The sequence below is a fragment of the Mus pahari genome, chromosome 3 (genome assembly GCF_900095145.1).
Source record: "Mus pahari chromosome 3, PAHARI_EIJ_v1.1, whole genome shotgun sequence".
NCBI classification, from domain to species: Eukaryota; Metazoa; Chordata; class Mammalia; order Rodentia; family Muridae; genus Mus; species Mus pahari.
The window spans coordinates 69,930,336-69,942,733 of NC_034592.1; the positions used below are offsets into that span (position 1 = coordinate 69,930,336).

Consider the following 12,398-nt stretch of genomic DNA (forward strand, 5'->3'; position numbering starts at 1 on the left):
GCCGAGGCTTCTAAGATGGCGGGTGTCTTGCTCTCCTTAAGGAGTGAAATGTATATTCGCACCACTTCTGGCTGAAATAAGAGTTCATAGCCTCGAGCAGGACTAGTTCTTTTAGGGAAATCCACTGTATCATTTGTTGGATCCTCTGTAGGCTTTTTCCCTTTGCCCTTCTTGATGCCAAAGCAACTGGCAGCATGTGGCCCAGTACTGTTAGCCACAGTAGGAAGGGCCTCCTGATAACGCTCTGCCTGTGGGATTTCACGATGAACTTGGTATGATAAGTTCCGGAGGAGGCAAACACAATTCTCCACAAGCTTAGGGACATAAAACAAAAAGGTTCAGTTGGAAAAGAGAATGCTTATGATGACTTCCAAGAAAATCTAAGTCTCCATGACTTGATTAAAATACCAATCCTAAATGCATGACTCAATCCATCTTCTCTCAGGTTGCCTTGTCAGTACTCCAAGATCCTCAAAATTCTTGTTACCTTCATGTTAACAGGGCATCTGGTTATAGACATGTATTGGCTTCTACAACTAGTTGGTGACCCAACACTTAGGTTCCTGTTTTCCCTACTAAGAAAATATATAATCTGGAAGGCTACTAAGCAGCTTAACTCTATACGGAACACACACACCTAAAGAAAACTATCTTTGGAGCTGAAGGGATGGCTTAGTCATTAACAGCACTTGCTGCACAAGTCTGGCATGATCTTGAATGTACCTATAAATCAGTGCTATAGGAACAGGATTGCTGAAGTGTACTTGCTACAAGCCTAGCCAAAGAACACAACCTCCAGATTCGAGGTGAGACCTTGTCTAAAAAGAATAAGGTGGAAAGTGCCTGAGTAACAAAGAAGGAACAAATGTTCTCCTGGCTTCTTCTCTGTGTACTTGCACACACACACACTTCTCTTTGTCTAAACTAAATGTCCATTTTAGGGAGGGGGGGTAGCATAATAAATATTTTATATTACCTGAAAGACTGAAATGGTAGGTCTGGACCACAGGTGCCTTAGGGAACAAAATTCATTTAGTCATTCATTAACTTACCTTACTGTCTGAATCCTTCTGCCCAATTTCTGCCTGAACGATGAAAATGAGGGCATCAACTAAGCCGTCACATTCCCGAAGTTTCCGCCGGGCTTCACTCCTCTCTGAGCTTACATTCCTAAGGGAAACACAAAATTCTGTAAAGGACTCAAATCCATCAAGGTCCCCCCCCCCCCAGATATTGTTCTTCATTTCCATCTAAAGCTTCCTTAAAAACCTTTTCTATTCAGTACAATAGGCAGTTAATACTTAAAAACAAGGTATTGCAGTTGGAAATTGACTGAAAGTCTGTCTTCTGAGCTTTCTCAAGTTTGTGAAGTCAGGTTGAAAAACATGAATAGCAGAAACTAGAACAGGCAGGCAGTGTCAAGAGCACTAGCACTGGATGCTCTTCTAAGGACTTGGGTTCAACCCTCAGCACCCACACAAAGGTTGTAGCTCCAGAGGAACTGACACCCTCTTTCAGGCTAAGAAGTGGCAGATAGTTTACCCAAGATTATACAAGGCAACGGGTTTAATACCCAGTACCACAAAAAATGGGCTTGTGGGGAGGGCAGAACCAACATCAGTAAATCTAGCCAGAAGTCATTTGCTATATAGCAGTACAAATAAATATAGACAATGACAAAGGTGTCTAATTTGAAATACAGATAACCATGACAGGAACTAAGACACACAAAAATCCACAACTAGGTAAGAACCTTGTATGTGGGATGTTCTAAACAGGCATTTACCTAATTAGATGAACAAAATCAAAGAGGAATAAAAAGTGAACAGGAAGAGGGAGTAAACACACAAGCCGATAAACATGGCACACACAAGAAAGAAGCAAAGGCAGGTAGGCTGAGGTCAAGCATGCACAAGGTAGAGTGAAGGTTGACTAGAACATGCAATGTCTTGAATTTGGTCCTCAGTACCACAAAATAATCATAATTAAAAAGAAGCAAGCAAACAAACAAACAGAAACTCAACATCTAATTTAAAAAAAAAAAAAAAAACCTCCATAAATGTCCACCTGGGATGCATGCAATATATGGTATTGAAGACTGCGCCTAGGGCAGCACTTTGGCAACGAGTTCCACTGAATCTGCAGCCAAACCACATCCCTTTTTGAGACAGGGTCTGATAGGTTTATAGGCCAGCACTACCAACTCCAGCAAAAATTGAACCGTTATAGTCTTGAAAACCTCCACTTACCGAAGGCAGCCAGCAGTGTTGGTAAGCACTGACTCCCATTCAATATGCCGTGGCTTACAGTCTTCATTGGGTTCTCTCTCCCAACCAGAATGTGGAATGATAACTTCATCTGTCAAGGCATGTAGTGCATGGTCCACAATCTCCATTTTGATCGAATCATGGGATGAGAGATTCCACAGGGTTCCTGACAAGGACAATTCATCAGAGAGCTCTCTAGCACCCAAGACAGTATGTCTGAAGATTATCAGAGGCAGCCCTATTCTATTCCTTCTCAGTCAATGACCACAGATTCACCCATTATAGAGTCTGTGACTCCATGTAGTGTTGGTCAGGCTTCTGACCCATGGCAATATATATTTTATACTGTAGTTTAATATAGGCACACAGTTATAAAACAAAGCTTTATAAAACAATCTACACCAATTTCTTTACCTCAGCAACAGTCACTTTGGTCCACGTAATTATTTGCTGTGGGTAGTTGTTCTGTCTATTGTTGGATGCTTATCAGTTAATCAGTACCCCTGGCCTTTACTCATTGGAGGCCAAGAGCATGCTCTACCTAACCTCAAGTTACGACAGCCAAAAGGAACTGCAGCAATGGAGATGTCCTCTGGGGGCAATATCTTGCCAATTAAGAACCAATATTTCTTTTTCTTTCTGGAATGGTGATTATACCCCCACAAAATGAATCACCTTGTATAATCTGGAAAATTATTCCAAATAAATGGCCATAAACTCAAATTTCTAAATGGAACAGGCAGGTTGAGTCAAGAAAGGCACACATTCAAAACAGATTATAAGGTTGTGGATAAATGGCAATTGCCCCTCAGTTTCTGTCTTTGGAAAACAACTTTCTCTACTACTACAGTTGGTCAAATATAACAGACTGTGCCAGAAATGGTGGCCCACTCGTTAATCCTAGAACTCAGGAGGCAGAGGCAAGTGGATCTCTGTGAGAGGACAGCCTAATCTACATAGTGAGTTCTAGAACTTGCCTACATAGAGAAAGACCCTATCTCAAATGAATGAGAAAACATGCAGGTATGCACAATGTGTTGGAGATTACTGTGTGTGTCATGTGTCATCCAATCAAATCTGTAAAGCAGATTTGACCCAAGGCCACTTACTACCGCAGAACCTATAATCAAAAAATAATGGACTGGCCAGGCATGGTAGTGCACACTTTTTATCACAGAACTTGGGAGGCCGAAGCAGGTAGATTACTTCAAGTCCAACCTGCTCAACATAGTGAGTTCTAGGCCAACCAGAGCTACATAGTGAGACCCTGACTCAAAAAGAACTAATTATTCAATAAATTAATTAAAAGGTAATAGTCTAGAAACTTCTAGATCCATACATCTCTATACATTAACAGTGACCTCTAACCTGGCACTCACCAGTAATCACTTCAGTCAGGTCCATATCACGAGCCTTTCGGAGCAATCGGACCAGAGCAGGAACACCATCACAGTTTTTTATGGCAATCTTGTTATCTTGGTCACGTCCGAAAGAGATGTTCTTGAGAGCTCCACAGGCTCCGAGGTGCACTTCCTTTTTGGGATGGTCTAACAATCCTACCAATATTGGGATACCCTTGAGCTTCCGCACGTCAGTCTTCACCTTGTCATTGCGGTAGCATAAGTGCTGCAGGTATGCAGCTGCATTGGACTTAACAGCATCCAAGCGGAAGCTTAACATGGCGATCACCTCTGGCAGCTCAGGCTGTCTCCAGTTTGAAGGTGGGGGCATTCCCTTGCGCAAACTATCCAAGCTTGCTAAACTTCCCCGCTCATGCTGAGCTAAAGGAGCCCAATAGTACTGATCAGGTGGCACCTCTTCACCAATCATGTCTTCATAGCTCCTGCAATTTTGAAAGAACAAAGAACCAAGCAGTTAAATCTGGCTTCATAGACATTCCAATTACCCATCATCTTCAAGGTAGGATCACAGCTCTACAGAGATCGTGTATCGCCTCTGTATGGTCAATTTTTAATAATTTTGTGAGCAAGTGCAAGTACTCTCAATGTCACTCGATATTATTTTTTTTTTTTTTTTGAGACAGAGTTTCTCCCCAAATCTGAAACTTGCTGATAAGCTAGTCTGACTGTCCCGCAAGACCCAAGGATCCTCTTATCTCTGCAACCACAGAGCTTAGCTTGTTATGTAGGTACTGGAGCTCAAATTCTGGTCCTCATGTTGTGCAAAAAACATTTCACCAACTGAACCCTCTCCCTGGGTCCAATTTTAATAATTTAAAAGTAACCTGTGAAGTTTGTTGATTGAGAAAGGCAAGTATTTGGAAACGTTAATCACAAAGAGAACAAACAAGGAATCTGCACACAGGAAAGAGCTAGTAGAACAAAACTATTAAGTTCGCCCTATTTTGGAAATTGAAGAGGCACTGATCAAGAAAAATAGAGGACTTCTGGCTATATTGTTGAGGAGTTAGCTTTAGTACTACTGAGGTATAAACTTGAACACTTAATTGTCACAGTTCATCCCAGGGCCTCACACGCTATTCAGTCAGACAGGTATGTTCCAAGAAGAGTTCTATCCTTCAACTTCTATACTTCTATGTCTGCCAAAATGGCACCTATATATCAACATATACTGAAATGTCCTAGCTCTTGGATCAGAAGAAGAAACTGAAAGATATCAAATGAGAAGCAACTTTTCCTGTTTCAGTACCACCAATACCCACTAGAGGGTGAGCCTGTCACACTGTTATTTATAAGTACAAAGGACAAACCCTATTATCTGTGAGCTCATCTTACCCCTGGGGATCTTACTGGGATAGGGAACTCTATGTTGTTGCTTGTTCCATAAAACCACTCCCACTGTCACCAAACATTGAAAATTAGCCTACCTAACACGTATCAACACTGATCATTAAACAATAAAAAAACTCAGTAGAACGAATCATTTCTTCCGTTAAAAAATAAATAAATAAATAAATCATTTCGTTAAAAAATAAATAAATTAGACTGCAATGGTGGCACATGCCTTTAATCTCAGTACTTGGGAGGCAGAGGCAGGGGGAATCTCTATGAGTTCAAGGCCAGCCTGGTCTACAGAGAAAGTTCCAGGACAGCCCTGGTCTTGAAAAACCAAGGGAAGCAGGGGGGTGATAGTAAAAGCACTTTTAAACTTAAAATGTCATTTAATCAAAATAAAGTAAGTTGTTTTAAAAGCAGATTGCTAAACTCTGTATGAAAAAATATTCCTTTTAATGAGAAAACAGGATACATGTTTTCAAGAAAACCCCAAGGATACACCAAACTGTTCATGAGAGAATGGTGTTTCAGGCTATATGCTGAGCATATTTTACTTTTCTTGTTTAAGACAAGCAACTATAAAAACAATTGCCATTGCCAGATTTTGTTTCAGTCACTCAAGGAAATCTACCTTTATACTTCCTTCTTTCATGGGCAGTAGATCAAGATTCTTTCACAAATAACTAAACTGCACAAATGATCAAATAACTTGCTTAAGGCTATATAGATAATGGCAGAGGCACAACTAGAACCAGGGTTTTCAAGTTCAGTGCTTTTGCCACTAATCACACTGCCTTGCTATCAAAGTTTGACCTTGCACTATTCTTGGAGGCCGAAACAGGAAGCAGAATTCTTCTAGTCAAGAATCTTGCTAGTCAAGCAGGATTCCAAACTCAATGTCACCCTGGAATAAACCCAAGAACCAAGCTCCAAACCCTCTCTATGTGACTGGTACTTCAAAGGACAGCAGGGAATGGTCTGGTCGTCCACACCCACCTGTGTCTAATCTCTCTTGACTAATGAGGAAGTCAGAGCAAGCAGACTTCAGCCTCACTCCTTGGGCAGACTGTTCTAATGATAGCTGCTATCTATCTACCCTAGGTAGCTTACACCAGCTAAGATCTGGTGCCCCTTTAGGAATAAAAGGTGAGTCACATGGGAGCTGAATTTGCTAACCACACCATATGAAGAGTGTCAGTGACTCAGGCTTAGATAATAGGGCCTCTACTCCTGTCCCAGACTAATTCAGTTTATGGTTAGCCAATACTACCTAATATACATTTGGAAAGTGCTTTGGAAGGTCATGAACCTACTTACAAAGATTGAGAACAGCTGCCAGGGCACCTTCACTATCAAGATAACTATAAGCCTTCCTTTATGTCTTGACTTGGAAAATATAGACCCTGATTTTAAAGTAATGTTTGCAGCCCAAGACCAAACATGTTTCTTGTGCACACCCAGTAAGAGTTTTTAAAATAACCTTTTAAAAATATGAAATCCCAACAAGAGACATGACAAAGGTACTAATGATCAGCACACAAAGCCCAAAATGGGTCCTTTAAAAAAGGCCTACCAGTCAGAGCTAAATAGTGATGCCCTGTCTCAACAATAACGGGAATAAAGAAAGGGAAGGAAGAAAGAAAGAAAAGGAGGGAGGACCAATCCTATTGTAAAATATTCTTCCAAGGCAACTACTCATCCAAACAGGAATCATGACATCTTCACTCAGCAAAGATCAGCTCTAGGAGTAAGAACCTTCAGAACAGACGGGTGCTTAGTAGCCTTTGGGAGTCCCTAAAGCTACCTCTTCCCCTACCCCTGCCCACCTGAGGCGTCGTCGAGGGTCAGAGGGTGTTCCTGTCCGACGGGCAGTACCATAATCAGACATCATGCCATAATCGAGGTCATCATAGCCCATGCTGCGCTGGTCATCCTCTAGCCCATAAGGCTCTGGATGAAAACGATGCAGGTCCACACTGCTCCCACCTACTCGAACCTGGGGCTGGGGCCCATAGACATCTTGTCTACTGGGTGCCCGGTAGCTTTCCATACTGGGCCTATACCGCTCCTCAATTCGGGTCACCCGGGACAGACTGCCGTAGTTGTCACTGCCACCTGGATAACCATCTTCATAGTGTCGGCCATACCCATCTGGAGGATAGTGGAAGTTCCTAGGAAGAGTGGCAGTGCCCGCTTGCCCCACGTAGGGACCAGGGCCCCCATTGCCATTCTTGCGGAAATCACGGCCCAAGGTCTGGATATAGTTATTGGAGACTGCTGAGGCGTCCACAGGCAGCCCGTCTGGCCCCATGGGGACAGGCTGTACTGTCCGAGTTGTCATTGTCTTCACAACTTTCTTGACCTTCAGTTAAGGAATAAGAAAAGGAAAACCAATTATCGAAGGAAATAAAGAATCTAAGCTTAAATTCCACAGTACTCTATGAAAGAAACCCTACCCTTTGTACAGAAGTGTGTGTCATCTATATCTTTTCTCCATCCTACAGAAGCCCTCAATGGAAAAAAACTGCCCAATCACTAACATCCTCTCTGGAAGCTACTGTAACTGTCAGACCCCTCCTCTCTTCCCATGTCCTGAACTTCTTTCCCCTTGTCTGTTTCCCCAGGGATCACTTTCTTTCTGGCAGTCAGTGGCTTTCGCTCACTTAACTCATTAGCTTCTCTACTAAAATACCACAGAGGACCTATCACTCTAAGACATGAAAATCTCAGCTTACTGTGGTCTCCGTGCGCCTAGTGGTCCCATCATCTGTGGTCTCCACAGAAACAACAGACATGGCTCCTTCAGGGTCCTCCTCAGTGTAGGTTTCCACAATCTGTCCTGGCTCCTGCATCCTGGGGATAGTGCTGTACAGAAGGTGGTTGTGATCCTATGAGAGAGAAAAGAGTGAAACTACAACTGAACCTATGTAGTAACAATCTATCCTAATAAGAAACATAGGTGCCTCTAGAGACAGGAGGCCTTCATTCATCTCCCATTGTCCTCAGGGGTTTTAATAAAAAATGGTTGTCATCTTTAATACTTGTACAGAAAGGCAGGGTATGGTAGTGTACACCTTTAATCCCAGCACTCAAAAGGCAAAGGCATGCAGACCTGTAAATTCAAGGCTACCCTAATATACACAGCAAATTCCAGGTCAGCCAGGACCACATGTAAAAGGACAGTAAATAAAACTTCCTAGTACTAGCTATCTAACAAACATAAATTTTAAAAGGCAACTAAAATCATGCTGACATCCCAGTGACTGAGACAGCAAATTTAACTTCCCATTCTGGTCACCTACTTGAATAGTAACTGTATTAACTGTGTTAACTGCTACATTTATACTGGAGCAATACTTCAAAAAGAACAGCTTACTCAAGAAAGATAAGGATTTTAAAAAATAATAAACATACAAGGTTTTTGCTTTGCTTTGGGAAGCTAGGCAAGCACCCCACCTACCACTGAAGAAACTGAGAACCCTCTTCCTACCTTTACTTTGGGATAAGGTTCCAGTAATTTCCCAGGTAGGCCTTGAAACTTTTGATCCTCCTGCCACAGCCCCCCGAGAGACTAAGATTAGACTCGCCCCATCAGGCCCAGCAGATTTCGTTATTCATCAGATTTGTTCATCTCCTCAGTTAGATTTTAGGTAAGCTTTTCTACAATGTAAAATTATGCTCTCCCTCGAAACAACTGCAGTTTTTGGAGGATCAAATGAGATAGGAATACCATGAGAAAAGCCAATGATTTAAAAAAAAAAACAAAACAGCAAAACTATAATTTGGAATGGCACCTTTTTAATTTCTAAAATTAAAACATTAATAAATATTTACGATGAGCACTCTAGCATACCAATATGATCATAAAGACTGGAGAGGTAAAAAGATGTGAATGAAGCCATCTAGACCTTGAGTGAAAACAATTACCTGGGGTCCGTTGAGTTTCAAATCTGAAAATTTCTGTCTCTCAAGGTCAGCATCGCCCACAAACCGACCGTTCTGAAACAGAGCCCACAAAACAATTCATTTTCTGGCTGTCCTTTGTTCTGTCTAACACAACATCTTTCTTTCAAAAACGAAAGGGCTTCTGAGAAGGTATTTGTGCACTGAAATCCTTCTGTCAGTACTCACATAAGAACCGTAACACTCCTTAATCTTAAGATACCACTTTCCTCTACAGGCCTAGAATTCTGGCAGGTGGGATTTCTGGAGCATAAGAATGTAAGTTCCATGAGTACACAGGGTTTGAGTTCAGTAGTTTCAAGGCTACTAACATCCCTAACATCTTGAACAGTACTTGGCACATTAGAAGCATTCAAAGACCATTTGCTGAATAACAGAGACTCAGGTAAGCTCCCTACAGAAAACCTTTTGGAAAGCTTTAAGAATGAAAGTTAGGAAAGGGGAGGGATTATCCACAAAAAGCTTCCTTTTATTATTGTTCTAGGAATCTTCAAGCTGTGGTACCAGGGTAAACTCCCATTCCAGGAAGCTCTTTAAAGAAGAGAGTTAATTCTCCATTTCCAAATATGAAGGAAAATACTCAGCAACGCCTCTCAAAAAAAAGTCTTCAACATCTTTATCAAGTTACAGCCACAGAACACATTCTCTTTCTTAAATTGTTCTATCTTAAGCACCAAGACATAACCTAATGAGACTGTATATATAAAAGCACATACATTTCTTGCTCCTCTCCCAATAGAAATTACAGTTAGATCCAATAACCTTGGGATCTTCTTCCTCCACCCATTCCCCCTTTACACACAGTGTAATGCTGCTGCAGGGGAGGAAGTTAAACATTACTCTCAGGAAGAAGGAAGGGTGTGGTTTCATTGCAGAGCAGAGGTTAAAAATAAAAGAACAAGATAAACCTGGGATTCCCCACCACCTAAAGTCTGAGTTCCCCCACTTTCCTTCAGTGTATCTCATCCCTAACTCTCTACACTCAAGTTCCTGAAAAATTCCCTGAACATTGCAAACATGGTCTGTTGTTTATTTCATGGTCCTGATTATTTCAAATGCTATCTACTAGTTTAAGGATTAAGCAAGCAACTGGGCATGCTTGTAACCCTAGCACTAGGGAAGCAGAGGCAGGAGGATCACAAGTTTGAGGCCAACCTGAGCTATATACCAATACCTAGTCTTCAAAGACCCAAAGGTCTGTAAATGTTGTTTAGTGGCATGCACAAGACCCAGGATTCCATCCCCAGCTCCTCATAAATAAGTAAGTAAAGAGTCTAGGACGTAGCTCTGTGGTAAAGGATTTGCCTAGCATGTTCAGGGCTCTAGGGTCAATCCCTTGCACAAACAAACAGATAAAAACAAATAAATAAATAATCAGTTAAAAGAACTGAGTGTAAGCACTGTTCTAATTCCACTCGGAGCTCTATAGAGTCAGTCCACTAATGCAGTGCCCACCCAGGGTGTGCGTGTGCACATTCACTGGTAAAACCTCAGATTACGTCACAGTAAAGTCAGAGATAAACCATAGGGAACACAAATACTTCTCATTTCTAACACTTGTCCTCCCAAGTCACGTCGAAGCCAGCCAACGTAGAGACCACTACTGGCTCCTGTGGTTTTCTGAGTTAAACAATAGCATGATACCCCTCCTCCCCCCAGCTCTAACCAGCGAAAGTAACAATGACCCCTTCTTCCAAAACATGATTTCCACACCCAACAATAAGCACACAAGGACATATGAGAAAGGAATACACAGTTATGAACACTGTAACACTTTCTGAGAATAGACTGTTCTCTAGTTGAGACTGATCTGGAGCTAGGAGCTCAAGATGCCCAACTTCCCCAACCGCTAAGTAGATATACTTTCCTAATTTTTGACCCTGAGAAAAAAGATATTTCAAAAAAAAATATTAAGCGGGCCGGGCGTGGTGGTGCACGCCTTTGATCCCAGCACTTGGGAGGCAGAGACAGGAGGATTTCTGAGTTCGAGGCCAGCCTGGTCTACAAAGTGNGGCCAGCCTGGTCTACAAAGTGAGTTCCAGGACAGCCAGGGCTATACAGAGAAACCCTGTCTCAAAAAAACCAAAAAAAAAAAAAAAAAAAAAAATAGAAGCAACTCTGAGTGTGGCTCCAAAGTACAGTACCATAACTAGAAATAACTAGAATTGCATCCCTGTCAGAAAACCCACTCTAGCAAAACAGGAAGTCACAAAGGGTTTCTAAAGTCCACTCAACTCAGATCAGCAACAAATCCCTTTATTTCTTTATCAGCATTTATAATATCCCTGGAACAGTTCATCCTGAAGATTAAGCACTGAACAGCCCAGGGCCAATAGCATCTCATTAAGGATATGTAGGCCTCAGTTGTGACCATGCCAATGTCCTACCTGCAGGTCTAAAGGAGAGAGGGTTACCTGATGCCGACGGGTGAGGGTGCCATTGGCCATGAGTGAGCTGGCATCTTGTGGTGAGACCCGGACGCGTTCCAGTTGCGCCGAGACATGGCGCCGCTCCTCCTCCAGCGCCCGGGTCAGCTTCTCAAACTGGGCCTCTTGTTCTTTCACAGAGGCCAAGATGCTGGCGGTCGACTCCACCTCTGAGTCGTCCATGACGGTAAGGGGAGGAGCCGCCGCAGGGCAGGATAAAAAGTAAGGTGGACCACAGAGGGAGTAGAAAGGAGGGAGTAGGTCCCCTCACTTCACACTAGGGAGGGGGCGGATAAGAGAGAAGAGAAAAGATCACGGGTCAGAGAAGACAGAAGAATTGTTAATCCCCAGCGCCAAAGATGTCCTCTGTGGTTTTACTGCAGTGCAGAAAGCAAGCCACCACCAACCAAGCTTGGGAGCCCATCACCAGTATCTGCTTCAACAGGATCCCTTGCCTATTACCCTCTTCAATACTCTGCTATGAACTCCCATTGAGAGAAGGGTGGCAGCTTGACCAAAGTCTCTAAACTGCTGACAGGACAGGGAGACCATAACATTAAAATCAGATTATTTTTCTCTGGAAATATTTGCAGGCATCTGCTTGATAAAAGTTTTAACTTCCTGGTACAGGAACAAGCTACTTCTAGATATAATGGAACAACACAAATTTTACTTAACCTCTCTCTCCCAAACCTGAACACTATAAATGCAGCTGTAGTGATGAAGTATACTAAATTAAAATGTCAGTTAAGAAATGGAGATATAGGGGGCTGGAAAGATGGCTCAGCAGTTAACAGGACTGACTGCTCTTCTGAAGGTCCTGAGTTCAAATCCCAGCAACCACATGGTGGCTCACAACCATCCATAATGAGATCTGACGCCCTCTTCTGGTGTGTCTAAAGACAGCTACACTGTACTCATATACATAAAATAAATAAATCTTTAAAAAAAAATGGAGATATATAGTAATGGAGTGGTGGAGGTGC

At 42.3% G+C, this 12,398-nt stretch overlaps 1 protein-coding gene across 1 annotated transcript in view; it reads right to left on the reverse strand.

The window, feature by feature from the left end:
- The window catches only part of Ctnnd1 (catenin delta 1), a 52,488-nt gene that overhangs the window by 14,205 nt on the left and 25,885 nt on the right, over positions 1-12,398 (reverse strand). The window contains exons 3-10 of the mRNA XM_029537046.1: positions 11,401-11,689; positions 8,951-9,022; positions 7,759-7,911; positions 6,850-7,385; positions 3,647-4,110; positions 2,250-2,433; positions 1,053-1,170; positions 164-314 (exon numbers count right to left, since the gene is read on the reverse strand). Of these exons, the coding sequence (XP_029392906.1) occupies positions 164-314; positions 1,053-1,170; positions 2,250-2,433; positions 3,647-4,110; positions 6,850-7,385; positions 7,759-7,911; positions 8,951-9,022; positions 11,401-11,595 (1,873 nt within the window). The 5' untranslated portion in view covers positions 11,596-11,689. The remainder of the gene's footprint in view (positions 1-163; positions 315-1,052; positions 1,171-2,249; positions 2,434-3,646; positions 4,111-6,849; positions 7,386-7,758; positions 7,912-8,950; positions 9,023-11,400; positions 11,690-12,398) is intronic.